This window comes from Lygodium microphyllum, chromosome 20, assembly GCF_053477565.2.
Source record: "Lygodium microphyllum isolate KBCC chromosome 20, Lygodium_microphyllum_v1.1.10, whole genome shotgun sequence".
Lineage (NCBI taxonomy): Eukaryota > Viridiplantae > Streptophyta > Polypodiopsida > Schizaeales > Lygodiaceae > Lygodium > Lygodium microphyllum.
This window is the reverse complement of record NC_141154.1, coordinates 56,871,969-56,897,611: the sequence shown is the minus strand read 5'-3', so window position 1 is coordinate 56,897,611 and position 25,643 is coordinate 56,871,969. Positions and strand designations below refer to the sequence as shown.

At 44.0% G+C, this 25,643-nt stretch overlaps 1 protein-coding gene and 1 pseudogene across 2 annotated transcripts in view; both read left to right on the top strand.

The window, feature by feature from the left end:
* POP2 (Pyridoxal phosphate (PLP)-dependent transferases superfamily protein) overlaps positions 1-25,643 on the top strand; it is a 136,888-nt gene that overhangs the window by 48,039 nt on the left and 63,206 nt on the right. The window contains exons 15-17 of one of the 2 annotated variants that reach the window (XM_087701369.1): positions 14,209-14,287; positions 14,398-14,491; positions 14,582-14,660. The exons of the other annotated variant lie outside the window; for it this stretch is intronic. Coding sequence (XP_087557495.1) covers positions 14,209-14,287; positions 14,398-14,491; positions 14,582-14,660 — 252 coding nt within the window. The remainder of the gene's footprint in view (positions 1-14,208; positions 14,288-14,397; positions 14,492-14,581; positions 14,661-25,643) is intronic. 2 annotated transcript variants of the gene reach the window in all.
* LOC148018925 (5.8S ribosomal RNA) lies at positions 11,011-11,123 on the top strand (annotated as a pseudogene; the record flags this gene model as incomplete).

Below are 25,643 nucleotides of genomic sequence, written 5' to 3'. Positions count from 1 at the left end.
ACATTGCTCTGCTAGACACGTATGCTAGTGTCACGCTTGTCTCGTCCGCATCTGTCTCGTCACGCCTGTCGCATCAGCATCCGTCCGTCGTGCCCGTCATGCCAGCGTCACACCCGTCATGCCTGTCACGCCCGTCACACCTGTCACGCCACAGAGAGAGAGAGAGAGAGAGAGAGAGAGAGAGAGAGAGAGAGAGAGAGAGAGAGAGAGAGAGAGAGAGAGAGAGAGAGAGAGAGAGGAGGAGAAACTTCTAGAAGTTTCCAAAACCCTCGTCCCCCCCCCTTGAGAGATATTCCCACGCACTATCTTTTGTAAGGAGCAAGCCATCTACCAAGGACGCACGCATAAGGAGCAGATTCAAGTTACCTTGATCGGAGATTGTTCGAGTTTTCGTCCTTAGCAAGAAAGGTATCGTAGGATGCCCCCCAAGCAAAGGTTGCCTCGCACCGATGGAAATCCCACAAACACCAACGGAGTTACCGGTCAAGGCGGTACGACAAACAACAACTCGGGTTTGGGTGTAGATAATACATCCTTGAGTAACCAGCTGCTATTAATATTCTTTCCTATGTAGCAAATAAAAAATGAAAGAAAAAGATTTGTTTTGCGAAAGATCATACTTCCTTGCATTGAAATGGTCTTACATTGAAATGGCCTATTGAAATGATCATGTTTTCTTGCATGGAATTGAATAGATTGGTGCATAATATTAGAGTTATTCTTACAAAAGTGCAACTTGTAATTCGTAGGTCGTTCACATTCATGAAATCACGCAACGAACAAGACTTGGATAAATCCGCACATGAAGAGTGGATAAATGTGTTAAGTAACTCGTAGGAAGAGAGAAAAGTTTTCATCTATTTTCTCTCTTAAGATGTATGTGCAAGTGTCATTTGGTTGTAGGATGCATATTTAAAAAGAAATTTTCTAGAATTGAATTATTATAAGGAATGGCATCTCAAGACGTGTTTAGGAAAGATAGCTTGCATCTCCATATTAAGCATGAAGGATCCCACATTACATAGAAAGCATTTGCTCTCAAGGGTGTTAAACCTTGTATCCTGATTTTTCTTGATATCGTAGATATAATATTGATTGTATTGCGCATAGGATGTGGTCCTCATCGTAATTTGTACTAAAGCTAGCTTGTAAGAGGAAAATTCGTTAGGACATTCTTTCAACTGTAACAACTAAGAATTCAACCACAAGATAGATGGAAAAGCGTTATAGTGGAAGCTGGACGGGGATTGAAATTCTTAATGGATTCTCAAGTGGGTAGAGCCACCCTCAAATGGTCCTTGTGGGTCTTAGATTGGATTATCTAGATTTTTGCTGAAAACCCAACCCAAGAGCTATAGAACTTAAGAAACTAATGGGTGTTGCCAATTGGATGTAAGTACAATTGCGTAAATTCTTGTTCTTATTGCATAAGGATAAGGGATGGAACTAGGGTATTTCCTATTCCACAATGGGCATTGTAGTTGTCACCAAGGCAAGAAAAAATTTGAAGGTTGAATGCCAAGCGTTTTAAAAGGAACTTCACCTTAGTAGGTGTTCCGAGCACTCCTCCACATTATTGTTTGTGCTTATAATTTTAGGAGCACTATTTGTGAAAGGATTGTTTGACCAAAGCTCTCATAAGAATCTTGTATAAAAAATCAGGTTAAATTCCTGGAGGGGCGTGCCAAGCCATCCCCAGCTGGCTGCTAACCCTATCCAAGGGGGTTCTAAATAACCGTGACGGGAATGTGGACTTAACCTGTCACGAGAGGTCTCTTCGTGGATTAGTTTGATCGTAGGAGGACGCTTGGATGCCAGGGGGGGGACTTTGGCTGTAAATCCCGTGTCTCCGGGTCCTACTCAAACGGTCTACGTGACTCGAGATGGATTCTCGAGGCCCTGTTACTAGTGCAAGGGCGGAAATTTGGAGGATAGTAAGACACATCCTTACGGATTGCGAGAATTCTCCTATGGATGGGATTTGTATCTCGCTTGAAATTTTAATATAAAGTTTACCTTCAAGAAATTTGTCTCAACTGTTTTCGTGTTAGTGCATAAAATTACATAAAGGAACACGTGACTAACAGGTTAATTAAGGAAGCTGCTTGTATGTGTTATCACTAATGTGTCCTTAGATAAGTAGAAAACTAAAGCTATTAAGGGAAGCGGGTGGATTGAGCTTCGTCCTACGGCAAGGTGGTTCCAGAGAACTGGGAGGCTTCTCAACATTCAAACCACGATGATGTATTGACCTTAGCTAATGTAGGGTAGAACACTAGCTCATATTGTTTTAGGAGACTGGAATGGGACTTTACCCTACGGGTAGAGAGGTCGAGTGATGTATCTCTCTCGTTTCCCAGTATCTTTGAACCAAGTGTTATGAGTCCGCTTCGATTTAGATGATTTGCACAAAGGAGATCGTTTGAAGACCGACGCTAGAAGACTATGGAATGACTTGACCATTAGAAACCCAGTAAGATTCAGGTCGATCCTAATAGGGTTGGCCGATATGTTTCGTTGCGGAGTAGACGCGGGAGTCGCTAACCGACAAATCCTGTGATATTCCATGGGAGTGCAAGGCAACGTCTTTAGATTAAACTCTCGATGGACTACTAAAATGTGTTAAGGTTCGGATACATTACAGTTGGTATCAGAGCGAACCAACAAATAACACAATCAAGTTAAGAATAAATCAGGGAGAGTGAAATGATGTTTTCATTAGAAAGCATTTTTCTTTTATTCACTTCTGGATTGTTGTTACTTCCAAACCTACGAGGCATGGAGCAGGTTTCTCATATCTCATATCATGTTCCGGACTGCTATGAATTCTTCAAGTTATCGCAGAAGAAGCGACATGATGGGGATCTTGGATCGCCTCTACAACCCTTCACCGTGGTATGGGGAAAGGCGTTGGACATGGAGTGTAGGTTATTGCTTCATAGATGCCAACCGGTTTGCCTATCTTCAAAACAATCTGAAGCAGCTAAAATGGTTGGAGGACTTGAAGATTATCAAGTTATTCATCTTCCTTGAGGCACATGTGAACTCGATCCTGCACATTGGACGCTAATAGGTAGAATAGACTCGTTACATCTATGAGGAGGTGGTCAAAGTCTTGCCGGTAGATAGAATTAAAGTAATGGGGTGAAACGAACGTCATGGCTATCAAAAACAGGAATTTTCTGAACTTTCCATGACTTATCGCTTCCTAAGAATCCATTCCCCAAATCCATATTACTATTTTGTCCCTGTAGCTGAATCCAATAAGGAATTAGTAACCTGGCATTGATGTATCTCTTGAAAGAAAAATCATCCAAGCCTATCTTTATCTATCCCCGAATAATTGTACTTAAGGCTTATGCCTCTTTATGGATAAATGGGAATTTTATGATTATCTGACTTGTTGCACAGTATTGATGAAAAATAATATGCGCATTGAGATAAGCTGTGAAGAGATGTGTAAGTGCAATCTTAACGCGAAAGTTTAAATTGAACCAGATACAACCCCAAACACAAAATTAGAACCTTGTTCCTGCACTAAGCCTGATAGAGGCACAAGAGAAGAAGTTTCTTCTCAAACAAATCAAACCACTAGAATTTGATGGGAAATGGAAGACCATTGAGGCCGATGCGGAAATATGGATTGAATCCATGGAGAATTACTTCAGTGCAGCAGGAACAACACCTCCAAACCAGGCTATGATTGCCAAGCTCAAACTCACCGGCAAAGCTAGGCTCTAGTGGAAGAAGTAGTGTAAAGACCAAGTAGTCACGGAAAGCACAGTAACTTGGGATAAGCTAAAAGAAGGAGTGCAAGGAAGGTACATGCCACCTACATACAAAACTCAGAAGATGAATAAGTTTTTTAAGTTGAAACAATTGGGTTTGTCTTTGGAGGCGTACTACTCAAAATTTGTCTCCTTGTTAAAATACGCCCCGACAATGAGTATTTCCCAACAAGTCTCTAAGTTCTGTGATGGGTTAAATCCACCAATGAACACTCGATTGGAATCAATGTGTCCTTTAGATTTACAAGATGCATTGATAAGAGTGGGATCCATTGCCCAAGAAGTCCAGTCAAAATCTAGGAATAATAGACCTTGGTCTCACAAAGACCAGAATCTAGGGATATCGAAAGCTCAATTTAAAAGGGCGCAAGGACAGAGTCGAGGCCAATGGAAGAAGCTGAAGGCAAATGTAGTTAGTGACTTTGTCCCCACTCAAAGAAATGACCAGAATCTGCGATGTTTTTATTGCAAGGAACTTGGGCACTTCAAAAGAGAGTGTCCCAAACTTGGCGAAGATCGTCATCAAGGAAAATTTAGTGGGCAATCCAGGGCTACTCGTGGCCGCGGTCGTGCAGCAATGGGAAGGGCAAAAACTTCCAATATCACCATTAAGGAAATCAATGAAGAAGAAGACCCATCCATGGAAGCTGAGATTGAGAGGGCATCAGTTCATGCCGCTCTCCATAAAAGGGGCCGAATCACCAATTTTCGGTGATCGAAATTCCATTTGATTACCAAGGTAAGAAATTCAAAACCTTGATTGACTGTGGCGATACTCATTCTTTCATTTCACCAGCTTGTGCAAGAAGATTAGGAATAGCCACTGTAGCTGCACCTACTTTGCTTGTCGAATTAGCAAATGGGCAAGATATTGCTTGCACTAGACAAACTACTAAGGTGGAATTTCTACTCGAAAAAGAGTCCACATCTGTTAAGTTCAGGGTAATAAATCTAGGGGTCCATAAGTGCCTACTTGGGATGGATTGGCTAGTCCCCAATGACGCTCACATCCATTGTGAAAAGAGCCAAGTTTCCTTTTGGAATTCTAAAGGTGAGCTAGTTACAACTCAAGGAGAAGCTGGTAAACCAAAGATCCAGCTAGCCAAGGCAACACGAATAGCTCAAGGGATAAGGAAATGACTACCTGTCTATCTGATCAAGCTAAACAACCTGGAACAGGTAGAGGACTCCAATGAAGAACCGTCATGGTTAAAAGAGTACGTGGATATATTCCCAAAAGAATTGTCAGAATTACCACTGCCTAGGGAAGTTGACCATGAGATTAAGCTGATGCCAGGTGCTGCACCAGTTGCAAAAAGGCCTTACAAGATGTCCATTTCTGAAGCTATCGAGTTAAAAGAACAACTCAACTAGCTATTGGACCAAGGGTACATACGCCCCAGCAGTTCTCCTTGGGGAGCTCCAGTCTTGTTCCAGAAGAAAAAGAATGGTACACTTCACCTTTGGTTTGATTATAGAGGTTTGAACCAAGTAAGTATCAAGAATAAATATCCTATCCCAAGGATAGATGAGTTACTTGATCGATTGCAAGGAGCAAAAATCTTTTCCAAAATTGATTTAAGGTCAGGGTACTACCAGATCTGCGTCAAGGATGAGGATATTCCTAAGACGGCATTCAATACCAGATATGGCTATTTTGAATTCAGAGTAATGTCCTTTGGATTGACTAACTTGCCACATTTAATAAGCTAATGCAAGATATTTTTAGACTATATCTCGATAATTTTGTACTTGTCTTTTTTGATGACACCTTGGTTTATTCCAAGGAAGAGGAGGATCATAACCCCAGGTTCGCATTGTCCTTGAGACCATGAGGACACACAAGCTCTATGCTAAGAAGAAAAAGTGTGTCTTCCTCAAGAGATAGATCGAATATCTTGGGTTTATTGTGTCAGAAGAGGGAATCTCTATAGACCCTATAAAGCTTAAGGATGTCTAAGAGTGGTCTCCACCAACCATTGTCAAAGAAGTACGTAGTTTTCTTGGCCTAATAGGATAGTACAGGATCTTTATTAAGGACTATGCCTTAATTGCAACACCCCTCACAAATCTACTAAAAAAACAATTTGCCATAGTATGGACATCCATCGAACAATCAAGTTTTGATAAACTCAAGCATAGCTTAGTGACAACACCAATTTTGAAACTCCTTGACTTGAGCAAGAAATTTGAAGTTGTCATAGATGCTAGCTCGCTTGCACTAGGTTGTGTACTAATGCAAGAAGGTCATCCTATAGCATATTCTTCGAGGAAGCTAAAAACCCATGAAAAGAATTATGCTACCCATGACTTGGAGTTGCTAGCAGTTATTCATGCTCTCAAACTTTGGTGACACTATTTGCTTGGCAACAAGTTCTCCTTGGTCACGGACCACAAGAGCCTCAAATGGATTTTCATCGAGGATGACCTCAATATGAGGCAACGTCGCTGGATTGAGGTTCTGCAAGAATATGACTTTGAAATCAGGTATAGATCTGGTAAGGAGAATGTGGTCCGCTGATGCCTTAAGTTGCAAGGCGTTCCTCAATTCTCTTATTATGGAGGAACCTTCAATGGCGGAATCATTAGTGACTATGGTGTCAATGCCTAGTAATCTTATCCTTGAATTAGCTAAGGAGGAAGCTAGCCATGACCCAGAATATCTGAAGATGATAAAAGAGATTTTGGAAAAGGACCAAAACCCCAGAATTAAAATTAAGTATCAAGAATTCTCTGTTGATGGGGGACTTGTCTATTTTAGGACAAGATTATGCATTTCCTCAAGCAAGAAACTCAAATAGAGAATACTCTGGGAGGCACATGACTCTTCCTTTTCAGGCCATCCCGGATATGTTAAGACCCTCAACATGGTTAGAAAGAGCTACCATTCAGAAAGACTCAAGGGAGATGTTCTCAAATATGTCACGGAATGCTTGTGTTGCCAGCGCATTAAGACAGAGGATGTCAAGATGCCTAGAAAGTTGCAATCTCTTGACATTTCTCAAATGAAGTGGGAATTTATCAGCATGGACTTTGTTGTTGGGTTACCTTCAATTCAAGGAGGATACAATTCAATTATGGTTATAGTAGATATGCTCACTAAGGTTGCACATCTCATTCCAGTCAAGAAAATCTATAAAGCTTTAGATATTGCTAGATTATTCGTCAAGGAGATATTCAGACTCCATGGGTTGCCCAGAAGGATCATTAGTGATCGCGACTCTCTCTTCATATCTCACTTTTGGAGAGGGATATTTGAGTCAATTGGGACTCAACTCTGTTTCAGTACAGCCTATCATCCTCAAACTGATGGCCGAACGGAGAGAGTCAACCAAGTCATTGAAGATATTCTTAGAGCATATTGCTGCTGCGAGCCCAAGAATTGAATCCAATATCTACCATTTGTAGAGTTCGCCTATAATGCTTTTTACTAGCTAAGCATTCAATTGACACCTTTTTAAGCATTGTATGAGCATGGTTGTCATACTCCATTGAAATTTTCAGATCTTATCTTAAGGATAGAGGCTTCCAAGAAAATGCTACGAGGAAAACAGGTCAAGGCCATTAGACAAGACATTAGGGCTTCCAAGGATAGGCAGAAAGCCTATGCAGATCTGAATAGACAAGAGCGGCTCTTCAAAGAAGGAGACGGGGGATTTCAATATGTGTGTTGATTCTTCCCAGTCCACATCAGAGCACTCGGTAATGGATGCGCCGGAAAGTCGTATGTGGCATGAGTTGGCTCTTGCTGTTCTTAAGCAAGATCTCTGGTCCTGGCTACACCCGTCTTCTACAGGGTTTACTTTCCATTCTGCCCAGCATGCAACAACATGGTCGCCGTTGGACCGCATATATATCATGCAGAATGATGATTTTCTTCCTGAGATGCTCGAAATAAAAGTGTTGCAGCAATATGCCTTGTCGGACCATTTCCCTCTGCAGCTCGAGTTGCTTGCACAACCCATTGCACCTTTCAAGCAATTTTTGGAGAGACTCCCTTTGCGTTTCAACTCGTCCTACTTGAAGCGTGCAAATTTTCAGGGCTATATGCAGCAGTTGATTGACAGATTCTTCTTGGACTTTTCCTCTCAGGGCACTGCCTCATTTGAAAGATTGCTCTCTAATGTGCAGCAGGTTGCTCGGCAGTATGGGATCTATCATGCCTCTCTTTGTCGGCAGCGTCGACAAGCAGCGGAGGACCTGCTGGTTTTGGTTCGTTCTCTGCTGGTGGACACTCCGGATGATGCATTTCTGCTCGCACTGGCCATGCGGGTGGCCGATCTTATTAAAGAATTCCAGTTGAAATCATATTAGCAGGCCAAATTGCAACATCTGACAGAAACTTTGCAAGATAGTGCATGTCAGACCCATAAGTTCTTTCGAGCTCTCCACGCCTCTCCTGCTCGAGAGAATATGACCAGGCTCGAGGATGCAGAAGGCCACCTTATCCTGGATCCACAGACTATTGTGCATATGTGCAGGAATTATTTCCGCGACCTTCTCGGTTCCTCTTCTCCACCTTCAGCCCAAATTACTCAGGCCCGTTCGGTTTTTTATGACCTGGTCCGCAATCAGCTTCCGTAGGACATGCAAGCTACTATGGAGTCAGATATTTGTGAGGCAGAGGTTATGGACGTCTTGTTACACTTGCCCAAGGATAAAAGTCCGGGTTGGGATGGTCTCACTAATGAGTTCGTTGAAGCTTTTGCTACCCAACTGGCGAAACCATTGCAGGCTTTGTTTCAGTAGGTGTGGGAAACGGGGATCATGCCTTCCTCATGGAAAGAAGGACTTATTAAACTGCTTCCAAAAGTTCCTTGGCCATCTAAGTTGACACAGTGGCGCCCAATTTCTTTGATGGGTTCAATGTACAAAATCTTTTCCAAAGTAATGGCGAATCAGCTCCATAAGCATCTCCCTGCCCTTGTGCACCCTCTCCAGTATGGTTTCATTAAGGGCCGAAATATTCTTCACAATGTATTGAATGCTCAACTGGCAATTGATTATGCAAGGCATTCTAATCAGGAGGTAGTACTGATTCAACTGGACCTGGAAAAGGCTTTTGACTATCTGGACTGGTCTTTCGTTGCTGAACTTATGTCTGCTATGGGCTTTGGGGCTCGGATGTCTCGTCTAATCTACACCATTAGCGCTGCGGCATCTTCGCGAGTCATGCTGAACGGAGGTGTTACTGAGCCATTTGTCCTTGCCCGTTCTGTCAGACAGGGGTGCCCTTTGAGCCCTCTATTCTTTGCCCTTGCGACACATCCAGTTCTTTCCATGTTATCTCATACGGCAGCCTCTTCTTAGTTGGCCGGACTGTCGCTTCCTACAGGATAGCACTTCATTAGCCAATCCCTGGCGGATGATACCTTTATGATTTTGCGTGCGGACAAGGATAACCTTCGAAAAGCATTGGATGTTTGGGGTCTCTTTGGTTAGGCTTCCGGCCTTCGTATCAATGCCCTCAAATCAGCCATTCTAAGTTGCACGGAGTCGGATTTGCAGTCCTTGGACTGGCAGGGTCTGGTTGTTCCTCATGGCTCCATTGTCCGGCATCTTGGGTACCCTTTGGGTGTTGATGTTCCCCCAAAGCAGCTTCTGCAGTGGATTTCTCAGAAAATGGTGGCTAAGTTTATATATTGAAGTCTCAGGCCTGGCCATTCCATGTTCGCCTCAAAGTAGCCCAGACAATTATGTTGCCAATGCTCAGCTATTTCTTGCCATTGTTGCCCTGGACTACTACGACTCTGAATACTCTTACTCAGTCTATTCGCTTCATGCTATGGAAGAAGGACTCATTGCATGCAGGTATTTCCTGGATCTCGTGGTCGCATGCGTGCACCCCCAAACGCATGGGTGGCGGAGCTATTTTAGATGCCCAAACTCACATGCAGGCACTCCGTTGGTCTCTTTTCCGCGCCATGTGCTCGGATCATCATCCGTGGGTCGATATAGCCCGTTATTTCCTTGAGGGCCATGGGCTTCTGCATGGCAATACCCAAATCCGGAGTTCTTGGTGGCATGTTCTTAATGCTGATTCGCGGTTCTCCAGTTCTTCTTCATCGCTGCTTACTCATTTGGTATGTTCCTAGAAACACGTCCTTCAGAAGGCTCAGTGGCATCCGACGGAGGATCGCTTGGCTACTAACTCTTTTCAATTGGAATTACTGGCAGTCTCGCGTTTACTTTCGTGGGAAGGTAAACATGAGCTTAGACCACAATTCAACCGGATGGCGCGTTTGGGCTTGTCTTCGGTTGCGGATGCCACCCTTGCCAGTCGCAATGTGCTTATATCGTTTCGTACAGCAAGGAGGCTTTTCAGGATCCCTCGTGGATATAGGCCTTTATGGGAACAGCTTTTGAGGGTGCTCCAGAGCAAACAACCCTTTCTTGCCCTTGCTTCGGATCATCCCTGGCAGGATTGGGACCTACAAGGCCAGCTGAATTTAAGCAAAGCTTCTGCTAACCAAGTGTATCATCTTCTGATTAAAGATCATCAATGGCTAGTTACTAAAGCGAATGCTTTATGGGGATTGCGTAAATCCCGGTCATGGTGGAGGGCAACTGTGATGGAGGGCTGGTTGAACAAGACACCCTTTAAATATAAAGTCTTTCTTTGGAGAGTGATGATTGGTGGTCTTCCTCTTGCTTGAGCTCTTTCCGAGCGACGAATCTCCAATGGTACCTGTTTCTTTTGCACCACTACTATGGAATCCGCCCGCCACCGATTTATTTCTTGCCCCGTCGCTAAGAAAGTTTGGTTATTTTTGTCGGCTGTTTGGCAAGGGGTGGTTGGTATCACCCTGCGTCCCTTTGATTGGGTTTTTGGCCAGCCCAAATACCCCACTCCGACACAGCCACATATGAAGCTCATGTATCACTTTCTTCGATATTGGGGCTGTTGGCATAATTGGACCATTCGAAATGCTTTTCTTTTTGACTCCGCCTATAATGTTCAGTGGCATATTGCGAGGCTTAAGGGCCTCTTGTATTGGCAGTTAGCTCTTCTCCACCATTCTGATTTGCTCTCTAGGAAGGACTTCCGTCCCTGGCATATGGCAATTTCCTCCGCGTCCTTGCCATGACATTGTAACTTGTAGTACTTAGAACCTCTTCACATGATGGCTTAGATTGTCGTCATGTATCTTGTAATCAAGTAATCTTGTATTTTTTTCGTAATTAATACAATTACCTTTTACGGAAAAAAAAAGAGAGAGAGAGAACGCAGCGAAATGCGATACGTAGTGTAAATTGTAGAATTCCGCGAATCATCGAGTCTTTGAATGCAACTTGCTCTTGCGGCTCGTCTAAGGGCATACCTGCTTGAGCGTCCCTAACTGAAAAGGAAAAGAAAAAAAAGGAAAAGAAGAAAAAAAAGAAAAAGAAAAAAAGAAAAAAGAAAGGAAAGAAAAAAGAAAGAAAGAAAAGAAAAACAAAAAAAAAAAGAAGAAAAGAAGGAAAGAGAAGCAAAAGGAAAAGAGAAAAGAAAAAAAAGAAGGAAAAGAGAGAGAGAGAGAGAGAGAGAGAGAGAGAGAGAGAGAGAGAGAGAGAGAAGAAACTTCTAGAAGTTTCCAAGTTCCGCCCCCCCCCCCCCCCCCTTGAGAGGGGTTCTCACGCACTATCTTTCGTAAGGAGCAAGCCATCTACCAAGGACGCATGCGCAAGAAGCGGATTCAAGCTACCTTGATCAGAGATTGTTGGAGTCTTCGTCCTTAGCAGGAAAGGTATCCTAGAATGGCCCTCAAGCAAAGAGTGCCTCGCGCTGATGGAAATCCCATTAACACGAATGGAGTTACCAGTCAAGGCGGTATGGCAAACAACTTGGATTCGGGTGTATATAATACATCCTTGAATAACCAGGTGCTATTGATAATCTTTCCTACGTAGCAAATAGAAAATAAAGGAAAAAGATTTGTTTTGTGAAAGATCATACTTCCTTGCATTGAAATGATCTTACATTGAAATGGCCTATTGAAATGATCATGTTTTCTTGCATGGAATTGAATAAATTGGTGCATAATATTAGAGTTATTTCTACAAAAGTGCAACTTGTAATTCGTAGATCGTTCACATTCATAAAATCATGCAGCGAAGAAAGATAGCTTGCATCTCCATATTAAGCATGAAGGATCCCACATTACATAGAAAGCATTTGCTCTCAAGGGTGTTAAACCTTGTATCGTGATTTTTCTTGATATCGTAGATATAATATTGGTTGTATTGCGTATAGGATGTGGTGCTCATCGTAATTTGTACTAAAGCTAGCTTGTAAGAGGAAAATTCGTTAGGATATTCTTTCAATGGTAACAACTAAGAATTCAACCACAAGATAGATGGAAAAGCGTTATAGTGGAAGCTGGAGGGGGACTGAAATTCGTAATGGATTCTCAAGAGGGTGGAGCCACCCTCAAATGGTCCTTGTGGGTCTTAGATTGGATTATCTAGATTTTTACCGAAAACCCAACCCAAGAGCTATAGAACTTGGGAAACTAATGGGTGTTGCCAATTGGATGTAAGCCTAATTGCGTAAATTCTTGTTCTTATTGCATAAGAATAAGGGATGGACGAGGGTATTCCCTACCCCATAGTGGGCATTGTAGTTGACACCAAGGCAAGAAAAAATCTGAAGGTTGAATGCTAAGCGTTCAAAAAGGAACTCCACCTTAGGAGGTGATTTGAGCACTTGTCCACATTATTGTTTATGCCTGTAATTTTAGGAGCACTGTTTGTGAAAGAATTGTTTGACCAAAGCTCTCATAAGAATCTTGTATAAAGAATCAGGTTAAATTCCTGGAGGGGCGTACCAAGCCACCCCCAGCTGGTTGCTAACCCTATCCAAGGGGGTTCTAAATAACCGTGACGGGAATGTGGACCGAACTTGCCACGAGAGGTTTCTCTGTGAACTAGTTTGATCATAAGACGTTTGGATGCCAGGGGGGACTTTGGCTGTAAATCCCGAGTCTCCGGGTCCTACTCAAACGGTCTACGTGACTCGAGATGGATTCTCGAGGCCCTGTTACTAGTGCAAGGGCAGAAACTTGGAGGATAGTAAGACACATCCTTACGATTTGTGAGAATTATCCTATGGATGGGATTTGTATCTCAGTTGAAATTTTAATATAAAGTTTACCTTCAAGAAATTTGTTTGAATTGTTTTCGTGTTAGTGCATAAATTTACATAAAGAAACATGTGACTAATGGGTTAATTAAGGAAGTTGCTTGTATGTGTTACCACTAATGTGCCCTTAGGTAAGTAGAAAACTAAAGCTATCAAGGGAGGCAGGCAGACAGAGCCCTTCATTGGTTTGTCCTATGGCAGGGTGTTGCCAGAGAACTGGGAGGCTTCTCAACATTCAAACCATGATGACGTATTAACCTTAGCTAATGTAGGGTAGAACACTGGCTCATATCGTTTTAGGGGACCAGAATGGGACTTTACCCTACGGGTAGAGAGGTCGAGTGATGCATCCCTCTCGTTTCCCATTCTCTTTGAACCAAGTGTGATATGAGTCCGCTTTAGTTCAGATGATTTGCACAAAGGAGACTGAAGATTGATGCTAGAAGGCTGTGGAATGACTTGACCATTAGAAACCCAATAAGGTTCAGGCTGATCCTAACAGGGTTGGCCGATACGTTTCGTTGCGGAGCAGACTCGGGAGTCGCTAACTGACAAATCCTTTGACATTTCGTGGGAGTGCCAGGCAGTGTCTTTAGATCAGACTCCCAATGGACTACTAAAACGTGTCAAGGTTTGGATACTTTACACTATTCTTCCTTCGTCCTCCTTTGCCCCCCCCCCCCCCCCCCCCCCCCCCTCTCTCTCCCGCCATCCTTGTCCATTTCAATCCTTTCCTCTTCTCTTTACATGTCCCTCAAGAAAGAAAAAAAACAAAAGGGACATTCAGGTCAGAAATAATCATATTCTTTCTTGGCTTTACTACTCACTTAGTTTGGGATGTCGAGGTGACATAGGCTCTCCAAAAAAGCTCTCTTGTTCTTAGGTTGTCAAGTCTTTCTCTCACCCTGTGAGGTTTTGAGCTCTACCATTGCGAGTGAGAAAACTAGGGCTAACAGAGTTTTTCAAAGAGATGTATGAACAACATGACTAACAAATGTATGCTCAACTCAGACTGCATAAGATCAGTGTGTAGTTGTGTAGGCCGCCAGTGCAGCAGTCTAAAAAACTTCAAACATGGGCCATGTCTAGCTGTGGGTGGTGACAACTCCAGGGACCAGGACAGAGTACTGCTCAGCTACCCTGCAGTAGCAACAACTCCAGGACAGAATACTACTTACCTACTATGCTGCCCTCAATGTCCACTTCAATGACTGAATTTTAATTATTTTAGATCTGATTGACTTTGTATGAGAAGTCTACTGCTTTCCAACTTGAAGACTATTTGATGGTGAATGTCAGGATCTTTTGGACACGGTTTCACATATTCTGGTCATCCAGTGGCATGTGCAGTTGCTTTAGAGACTTTGAAGATATATGAGTAAGTACATAGATTCTATGCTGCAGCTCATTTTTATGTTATTTTTTATAGTATAGGTGGCTTGGCCACAGATTACTTGCATATTGTGAACAAGCTTGGATTTGGCTCAGGGAACGCAAAATTACTGATCATGTAAAAAGCCTCAGTCCTTCATTTCAAGAGGGCATGAGAAAGGCAATTGGAGATAGCCCCATTGTTGGAGAGGTGATTGAGATTTTATGAAATGCATTTCACATACATACCAATTTGTCACTAAAGATCCTATTGTTTTTCTTCAAATCTGGATGAATCAAGATACGTGGAACTGGACTGATAATGGGAGTGGAGTTCACAGCGAACAAGTCTCCCTCTGATTTATTTCCAGCAGAGTGGGGTAAGACCTTGTATACTTCTTCACTTATTTAATGCAGCTTGCCAAGCACTGATACACTAGTGCTTTCCATTTAGAATCATGTTTAGCTACTCCAGTCTGCTTGTCAAGTGTGCACATGCAATGTTAGAATCATAAAGACGTTTGCTAATTTTCTGAGACAGCAGGAACATTGAAGACAAGCTCATTCATTTGATGCTTGAAGTGAAATAAACAAGGCTATAAGGCATACCATCTGGCCTAAGTGCTATGTCCATACTAGGATGAGTCAAAAATTTTCCCGTTTCTGGAAATTTCACTCACGGATTGCCATAGTCCCGGCCCGGATGGGGATGGGGGATGGGGGATGAGGAGGATTCAGGAATTGCTGTCACTTGTGACTATATAGTCACATGGATGATACATGGGACGGAAAGAAGCTACTCTCCCCTAATCCTGAAGTCCAAAGATGACTGTCACTTGTGACTACATGGATTGCCACACTCGGCATCATATGTAGCATCAGCGAGAGTTAACATGGTTTAGGCTGGTTTGCTGTCTAAATGTAATTGCATTCAAGTAGAAGAACAAATTGCAGTTAAAACTGCCTATGATCTTCCATATGCCAAATAAGGTAACTATGTGGATTGCCAAAATGCTCTGCATCATATATAGCAGCAGCGAGAGTTAACATGGTTTAGGCTGGCTTGCTGTTTAAATGTAATTGCATTCAAGTAGAAGAACAAATTGCAGTTAAAACTACTTAGGATCTTCCGTATGCCAAATAAGGTCATATGTATACAATTTCATACTAAAAGTTAATTCCCTTGTGGTTGCTAGCTTCCCTCATTTCTTTTGAGCTTATGGAAAAGAGCAAATAACTACTGAAAAATTACATGGTAGTCTTCTTCTTGAAGTCGTTGATGCAGATTATACACCCACTCTCTTGTAAAGAAGAAAATCCCCTCATCCAATTTGTCTTCTCACATGCTCTTTGTTCATGGAGATCTCAGCCAGAGCTGTCCACCATTGCTGTCCATCAACTAGTGCCTGCTGTCCAGTGTTCTCTCACCATTTCTCTCTCTTTCCAGCCATACAGCAGGAAGACTGCTGTCTATTATTGTACCAGCTGCTGCCTGCTGCCTTCAGCCCTAGAAGGCTGTGTTTACCGCTATCTGCCCCTGTGCAGCCTATGTTTACTCAGAGTAGCCTGCGTTTGATGTTGATGTAACCTGCTAGCTCATCATTTTGCTGTTTCTGACATCGCTAGTGCTGCTGCCACACCATCACCACATCCGTGTTTTGCTGATACTGTCCTGATTCATCCCGTCATTGATCCAGCCGCATTTGGGCTGTGTTTGCTGCTAGCAAACACCTTCGTGTTGGGAATAAAGGGCCATCATCCCTTTTATATGTGCACGGGTATGTTGTACTTTCATATATATCTATCTAAAACCTAAAGAGGTACACTAGTTTTTTGTACTGAACATCAAAGGTGTCGTGCTCACTCTCCTTTCTACTGCTCTCTACTATGTGTGTGTGTTATCCATCATGTTCACTCTCAGCTCCATTAGGCTCCATCAAACTGGTATCAGAACTTAAGGTTTTGTGCAATCAATCCCAACGCTTCCCAGTCCACAGTCATCAGTAGGCAGCTGATGGGTGCTTAGGCGACATGGTTGGGACCAGGCAGGCTACAATGGACCAGTGGGGCACTGACGCAACACACAGCTGACAGGCTGTGCGTGATGAGGCAGCTGTGTGTGACGGGGCAGCAGTTGTGATGAGGCAGTCAGGTGCAGGCGCAGCAGTCGGGCGACAAGGCAGGCGCAGGTGCAATGTGACGGGGAAAGACCGGCGGATAGAGCGGTCTGCAGGCGCACGATGAGACAAGCGATCGACCGTGTCGCGTGACTGATGTGACAGGCCGGTGGGTCAACAAACCCCACGTCAAGTGTTTTTTGTTTAAAAATAAAAAAATTTCCCCAAATTTTTTCTTTTACCCCCTTTCCTTTGACAGCGTTCACGCGTGGAAGCACAGTTTCTAGATTTGCATAAATCTGGCCTGGAAAATTTGGGGCTTTTCCCAGATTGGGGACTGTAATGCAGAATTGGACAATCTGACTCAAAAATTGCAAAATCGGTGCACATTTGCCCGGGAATTTTGGGGCTTGTCACATTTTAGTGAAAAATTTTCAATTTCATTGAAATTTGTGCACACCGGACCCGAGAAATTTGGGAATTTGTCTAGATTTGATGCGAGCAAGATACAACAGTGATATTTGGCTCAGAAATTGCAGGAATTTCTGACATTTTGCCTCCAACATTTGGGGATTTTCATGTACATGCAAGAATTGGGCTGAAATTTACCCAATTTCTTGACATTGATGCACATTGGATCCTGTGCAATTTGGGGCTTTTGCTGTTTGGGCGAAATTTGTGCACCATTTGGTCATTTTATGTACATGCAGGTTTAATTCCATGCAATTTGGACATCTAACACTTGGAAAAATGTGGGGGTTTTGCTGAAATTGCTCTATTTTGGCAAAATTGGCCTATTCTATGCATGTTAGAGAGAGTGCAGATGTATGGTTGATGCTTTGAGCACAAAAATTTTGGGGCTTTTGACCATGCGTGTCAAATTTTGTGTCCATGGGTGCATGTACAACAGAAATTGCAGCTAAAATTTGTGACTTCTCATGTAATGTGATGTATTTGTCCTTGGAACAGCTGTAATCAGTTGTGGAGTGCTGTAGCACAAGGTTTAGTGCTTCTGAAAATTTATTTGCAGATCTGGAATTTCTGCTTTTATGTGGTTATTTGTTGCTGGTTGGTACTTTTTTGTACCTTGGTCACTTGTGTGACAGTTTGGACCTGCATTTGCTGAATTTGTTGGTCACATTTGGGCTGAAAATCATGGCTGGCAGCAGTGACAACAGTCATCTCATGCACATTAAGAAGCTTGAAGGAGCACATAACTTTGTAGTCTGGCAAAAACAGTGCTATAATATCCTGTTGCAGAAGAAGCAGGCAAGGCCGATTAAGACCAAAGGGGCAAAGCCCATAGACATGGAACAAGAAGACTTGGATGAGTTAAATGAGCTTGTATGCTCAACCATTGAGCTATCGATCTCTGATGCCTTGTTGTTTAACATTGAAGGTTTGGATTCTGCCTATGCTATTTGGACTCAATTGGAATTACTGTATGCCCAGAAGAGTGCCGCAAGAAAAGTTTACTGGCTGAAAAAGCTTATGGATCTGCGTATGAAAGAAGGTACAACAATGTCTACTCACTTGAGTGAGTTTAACTCCATTTTCAGCTAGCTGGTTGCCTTGGAGTTCAAGATTGATGAACAATTTAACGCTAAGTTCTTGATTTGCACTTTGCCAGAGAGTTGGGATACATTTAGGACTGCTATGATGCTTTTGTATGCTGATGTAGAGAGTGCTCTACTCATGAAAGAAATGAATCGGTAGAACAATGCATCAAGTAAGTCTTCTAGTGCTTTGCATACTAGGGGCAGATCACAACAGAAAAGAAAATCTGATAGCAAGGGACGCAGTAAATCACGTGGTAAGGATATTGAATGCCATCATTGTGGCAAGAAGGGTCACTTTAAACATGATTGCTACAAATGGAAGAAAGAGAAAGGGCAAGAAGATCGATGATAGCAAGGAAGAGAAGAAAGAGAGTTAGCCTAAGAAGAGCAGTGTCAAAATTGAAGAGGTGAATGTAGTCACTCATGACAATGACAGTGGGAATGAGGTACTCTTTGTCTCTTCACACTTTAGTACACATGCTTTACTTGCAGATACGGATGATGACATGCATACTTGGATTCTAGATTCAAGTGCTTCCTTTCATGTCACCCCTCATCGTGAGTGGTTTTCTAACTATACAGGGGGTCGACATGGTGTTGTCTATCTTGGGGACAACTATGCATGTGACATTGTAGGTATTGGCAGTGCGCAATTGTAGTTTCAGCATGGTTCTGTCTTGACACTTCAGCATGTACAACATGTACGTCAGCTCAAGAGGAGCTTGATTAGTACAGGGCAGCTAGATGACGATGGATTTCATACCACCTTTGGTGATGGGAAATGAAAGATCTGTAAGGGATCTAGAATGATTGCCAGAGGTTGTAAAAGTGATACCTTGTATCCTCTCCATGTATCTAGTGTGCCTGACCATGTTGTTGCCGTGACCGAGTAGCCAAGCGTTTCTTTGTGGCATGGCTGTTTGGGACACATGAGTCAAACTGGAATGAAAGTGCTTTCTCGTTTGGGTTACTTGCCTTGTCTTCGTTATGCTGATTTTGAGCATTGTGATCATTGTGTTTATGGTAAACATGCACAGACGTCTCATAAGAAGTTTCTTTCACTGAAATCTTCTCCTCTAGAGTTAGTACATTCCAATGTATATTAGATGCTAGAGTTATCTTTAGGGGGGATACAAATACTTTGTCACCTTTGTCGATGATGCTATACAGAAGGTATGGGTTTACCCTATTCGTAGCAAGGACGAAGTGCTTGACAAGTTTCAAAAATTCTTGGCATTGGTTGAAAATTAGATTGCTAAGACACTTAAGTGTCTTTGTTTTGACAATGGTGGGGAATGTGTCCAAGGCCTTTCAGGCATTTTGTGACAGCAAAGGGATAAAGAGGGAGCTCATTGCCCCTCATAGTCCACTCCAAAATGGAGTTGCAGAGCGTATAATCGGACCATACAGGATAAAATCCGTACTATGCTGTTTCATGCTCTACATTACCCCATGGCTTTTGGGCAAAGGCTGTTATGACAGTTGTTCACTTGATTAATCGGTCACTGAACATGTCTTTGGGAGGGGGGAATCCCTCAGGATGCGTGGTTGGGCAAGTCACCTTCATATGCTCACTTGAAAGTGTTTGGCTGTGAGGCTTTTGTGCACATTTGTAAAGAAGAACACAGCAAACTTGAGCCAAAGTCCTGTAAATGCGATATGGTGATGAGGGTGAAATGGGGTATATCGCATGCATAAACAGCCAGAAAAGATTGAGGAGGTCCGTAGGGTGGTATTCTGGGAAGAAATACCTTTTGGACAGCAAAATGTGCCCGCTGTACAGCAGCAAATACCTGCTGTAAATGAACGTGCAAATGTAGAAAATAATTCCAGAAATGATCAGCCAACCATTGCCCATAATGATGAGCCATTGGATGTGCGAGAATAACCAGGACAACAAGCTATTAATGCTGATTTGCAGGCTAAAATGCCAGGATAGCAAGCTGAAAATGGAAATTTGCAGGCTCAACAGCCAGCAAACAATGATAATTGGGTTAGGAGATCATCTAGGGCTACTAGACAACCTGATAGATTCGTTCCTGATGCAAACAATGTGGCTGATTATGTCATGTTGCCAGACTGTGGTGAACTGTCTTGCTTCAAGGAAGCAATGGACAAGCAAGACAACAAGAAATGGTATAAAGCCATGTTGTCAGAGATGGAATCTCTTGAGAAAAATGGCACTTGGGACTTGGTGTAGTTGCCTAAAGGGTAGAAAACCCTTCTATGCAAATGGGTTTACAAGATGAAGGCCACTTTTGGTTCCTCGCCAAAGTACAAAGCAAGATTGGTTGTAAAGGGGTACAAGTAGGAACATGGAGTTTACTTTGATGAGATCTTCTCTCCTGTAGTCAAGATGGCTACATTGAGAACCATTTTGGGCTTGGCTGCAGTTGAAGATATGGAGCTCATACAGATGGATGTAAAGACTATATTCTTACATGGTGATATGCATGAAGATATATATATGCAGTAGCCTGAAGGGTTTGTGGCAAAAGGGAAAGAGAAGATGGTATGTAAACCCAAAAGGAGTTTGTATGGGCTGAAACAAGCACCAAGAGAATGGTATCATAAGTTTGATACATTTATGCAGTCTCAAGGTTTTCATAGAAGTCAGGTGAATCACTTCTTGTACACTAAGAAGGTAGCAGATGGCAGCCTGATTATCTTGGTTCTGTATGTAGATGACATGTTGATTGCTGGCAGGGATACTCATGCCTTAGACTCACTAAAGTCTAGTCTTCATGGTAGCTTTGACATGAAGGATCTTGGTGATGCAAATCACATTCTTGGCATGCAAATACTTAGAGATAGGTTAAAAGGATTACTCTATCTATCTCAGCAAGAGTATATCTGCAAGGTTTTGCATCATTTCAATATGGAGGGGGGGGGGGAGGAACAATTGGGGTTCCATTGCCTCCATATGTGAAACTCAGTGCAGAGAACATCCCTACATCTGATGATGAGAAGGTTGAAATGTCCAAGATACCATATGCTTCAGTTGTTGGCAGTTTGATGTATGCTATGATTGCTATATGTCCTGACATTGCCTTTGCAGTGGGAGTGGTTAGCAGATATATGGCAAACCCTGGTAAAAAGCATTGGGAAGCAATGAAAGGTATTATGAGATACCTCAAAGGCACAAAGGATTTGTGTATCTGCTTTGGAAAGCAGAAAGCATCTGTCGTTGGCTTTACAGATGCAGACTATGCTGGTCATGCGGATTGTAGAAAGTCCACTTCTGGGTATGTGTTTACCTTCACAGGAGGAGTCGTCTCTTGGATCTCCAAGCTACAAAAGTGTATTGCATTGTCTACTATAGAGGCAGAGTATGTTGCTACCAGTGAGGCATGCAAGGAGGCTTTATAGCTTTCACGTCTGGTGGGAGAGCTTGGTATTACAGAGTTACCTGTTTTCCATTGTGATAGTCAGAGTGCTATCATGCTAGCACGGAATCCCGTCTTTCATGCAAAGATGAAGCACATACAGGTGAAGTATCACTTCGTTAGGGATGTACTTGACAGCACGAGCATTGAGCTTGTCAAGGTGCATACAGATGATAATCCTGCAGATCTTCTCACGAAGGGTCTTCTAGCAGAGCAGATTGCTCATTGTTGACAGATGATTGGAGTTGGATAGGTATACATATTTCAGCTTTATACATATCTAGACTTAGGTGATTCTTTTATCCTCTTAAGGCACATTGCCTTTACGTGGGAAGTTGTTGGGAATAAAAGGCTATCGTACCTTTTATATGTGCACGGGTGTGAATACACCCCTTAGCACATTTATACTTTCATATATATCTATCTAAAATCTAAAGAGGTACACTAGTTTTTTGTATTGAACATCAAAAGTATTGTGCTCACTCTCCTTTCTATTGCTCTCTACCCTGTGTGTGTGTTATCCATTGCGTTCGCTCTCAGCTCCGTTAGGCTCCATCACTTTGGACTTTGCCTATTGCGTTTCAAGATCCGTTAGGAGTATGATCCACTCTCTAGCTCATTATCTTTGCCTCGGTCCTTGAGATAGGGGAGTTTGAGGTTTGATATTCATCACTCCATTGTGTGTTTGCTACATTGATCATCATATTCTATTCAGATTCATTCGTTTCATTTTTCACTATGTTCATTATCTCAGAGTTACCCTAACCCCAACTATATTTTTGTATCAGTCTTTGTGTTTGTTGTAAGATTATTTTCTATTGTTGAGTATTTTTTTACATGGTATTTGAGCAGAGATGCTCAAAGAGCTAAGGATCCTCTTCATTTGAAAAGAAAAACAAATGTTGTGGATTTAGCATCACCTTTAGATTTCCCCTATTTTTGTTACATCATCGGGAGATACCTTTATCTTCTTCTCCCTCCCACCCTCCCTTTACAAGTTTGCCACATTGATGCTATAGTCTCTCCACAGATAGGACTGCCCACTAGGTGCACCTCCTGCAAGAACAGTCATATCATTGAAGATTGTCGCCATCGTCCTTTGCTCTCCACCCCATCAGAGTATATGTGTCTTCCCATTGACACTTCTTTTTGGGCCGTAGAGATCATTTTGCATTGGCTATCAAATTTTTATGCTCAAGGCAATAAGATGCACACGATGTGCTCTAAGCCCTTATGAGTGAATAAGATCCTACAAGGCAATAAGCCCTCTTGGAGACCACTGCAATCTGCTCCAATAAGAGGTAGTAGTTGTTGGGTACCGTCTCCTATAAAGGCAGTAGGAGGGGTTGTTACCCCTCTCACAACATAGAGGGTAATTGCATGCATAGTCGAGGGAGTACAACTATTGAAGCTTATCCCATACTGCTGAAGTCGTCTTGCAAGAGGTGATCGCATCATTAAAACAACAGAGAGGATCCATTTGGGGAGAGAGAGCGAGAGAGAGAGAGAGAGAGAGAGAGAGAGAGAGAGAGAGAGAGAGAGAGAGAGAGAGAGAGAGAGAGAGAGAGAGAGAGAGAGAGAGAGAGAGAGAGAGAGAGAGAGAGAGAGAGAGAGCGCGATGGATCGTCGGCTGCCTGCGCCCTCGTCGCCTGAGCCCCCGTTGCCTGCCTGAGCCCCCGTCGTCTGTTCCCCCGTCGCCTGAGCCCCTGCGCCCCCGTCTGGGCCCTTGTCGTCCGTCAGAGCCCTCGTTGCCTGAGCCCCCGCCGTTTGCCCACGTCAGTCGCCGTCGCCCCCGTCGCCTGAGCCCCTGCGCCCCCGTCTGGGCCCCCGTCATCCGTCAGAGCCCTCGTTGCCTGCGCCATCGTCGCCTGAGCCCCCGTCGTTTGCCCACGTCAGTCGCCGTCAACTTCTGCGCCTCTGCGTCCGCAGGTACGCATCTTCGCCTGGATACCTCTGCGCGTGCCCGTGAGCGAGACAGAGCTCGTCAGAGAGGAGTTGAGCGAGCGAGCGAGTTCAGCCCCTTCGTCAGTCGTCCTGTCCGCCCTCTGCTCTACGTCTGCTGCCCGCGGGTGCCTGCCCTCTGCATCTTGCGGTGCCGTGACAGGGAAAGGGAACCCTAATCTAGCAGCACGTGACTGCAACCCTGCTCAGCTCCGAGATCTGATCTGCTCTTGTACAGAGAGAGAGAGCGAGAGAGGGAGAGAGAGAGAGAGAGAGAGAGAGAGAGAGAGAGAGAGAGAGAGAGAGAGAGAGAGAGAGAGAGAGCCCTCCGGGACTTGCACAGAGAGAGAAAGAGAGAGAGTGAGGGAGCGAGCGAAAGCGAGAAGACATCAGTATGGCTGGCCTGGATATGGATTTTCTCGACCGGACGGTGGCAGCCCTTGGCCCTGATTCCGATACAGAGGAGCCGGAGGATATGGTGCCATGCACGGAGGAGCCGCCTCTGGGTTCTGAACTGCTGCCTGCAGGCAAACGCTCCAAGCATATTTCAGACGAGCCAATGGGTCCTCAGGACCGTTCCTATGCGCAGGTTGCCTCGGAACTTGTGGATTCGCAGGAAATCGACTGGGAACATCTGCTGGACTTTGCCAATACTTTGCTTGGCGATTATGTCCAGCATAATAATGAAACTTTCTCTGCTGCGGCTGCGGATGATGTGCTGGAAGCCACGGTGGACCCAAAATCAGTCTTGCTGTCCTTCTCGGTGTTTTATGACCGTGAGGTTATACTTTTTTTCACCGGCAGGATCCCAATGCTCTCACATATTCGCCAATGGATGCACCATTTACTGCAAGGGGAGTGTGTTGAGGAGATCTTCCTTGGACCTCGCGGCTTTTATGAGGTGCTGTTGAAATCGGATTCGCATCGAGCTGAGCTCCTGTCCAAGTTGCCACTATTCTTTGATCGCCGCTTAGTCCATGTGGTCCCATGGTGCCCTATGGCTGACTTCCAGCGTCTGCTTCAACGAGAATGCCCGGTGTGGGTGGAAGTGGAAAACTGTCCAGCGGTATACTAGCCATTGTTGAAGGACGCAATGGCGGTTGTGGGCACAGTGTTGGTTCCCCCGAGTCTCAGGGCTATGAACCGAAACCCTTTATGCATGCTATGGGATACGGCCAGGAAAAGGCCTGCGTGGCTTCGCCTCAATTGTTTAGGCATGCATCCTTTGCATTTTCGCCTGAAATGGGGCAATTTTGCCGGTCACTGCTTTTCATGTGGTAAATTAGGGCATTTTGTGGCCGAATGCCCGGAACGGCAACCGTCTTCTGAGGAGGCGCAGGTCGTGCAGCCCAAGGATGACATGGTGCTCGATGCCCCGGCACAGGAGACCCTTCAGCCACCTACTGTCATGGATAAAGGCAAACAACAGGTGCGGGGTTTGGATTCTCCTAACACTGACTGGATTGAGGCACGACAAAAAAAGGTAAAAAGTTGGACGCAGGCCTGGCAGATCCTGGGCCTAATGTTTCTCTGGATTCCGTGCGCACGTACACGCGTAGGAAAGACGTGGTCACCTCACAGCAGGATGCGCGTGCTATGGCCCCGTCTACCCCCCGTCATCCGTCTTCAAGGAAAGTCTATTCAGAAGGCCCTAAAGGCCCACCTGCTAAGCTGGCATTTGATGCAAAAGGTAATGTGATTACACCTTGGGATAGGCGTTATCCCCGCCCTACTCCCAAGGCAGTGGATTTCCCTTCTACCTCTAAAGCAGGTCGCCCGAATTCGTTTGCAGTATTGGCTGATTTTCTGGATGAGGGTGTCCTGGATGCCCTCGCGGAAAAGGTGCAATCGAGGCAACAGGCGCCTCGTTCCTGACTTCCTTTTTTGCAAATATATGAAGATTGCCACGTGGAATGTGCGAGGCATTTGCTCTCGCCATAAGCAACATACCATGTGGTCTGTCTTGCATGAGAACCAGTGGGATGTATTGTGTGCAGTGGAACACAAAAGTCACGGTGAGGCAGGAAAAGTTGTGGATTGCCATGGATTCCGTCTGTTTTATGCAGGGACACCTGCTAAGCACTACTCGGGCGTGCTGATGATTGTCCATGAGAAATACCAGCCTGTTCTTGTTAAAAATGATGTGCAGGGCCGATTTCTGGTAATCGAAGTCTTATTTGAAGGAGAGATTTTATGGTTGTTGGGACTCTATGCTCCGAATGATCCCGCATCCCGACGGGATCTATGGTCGACTTTGCAGGGCTCCATGGCACTTGGCCGCAGGGGGTTTTTGATGGGAGATTTCAATATGTGTGTTGACTCTTCTCAGTCCACCTTAGGGCATTCGGTCATGGATACGC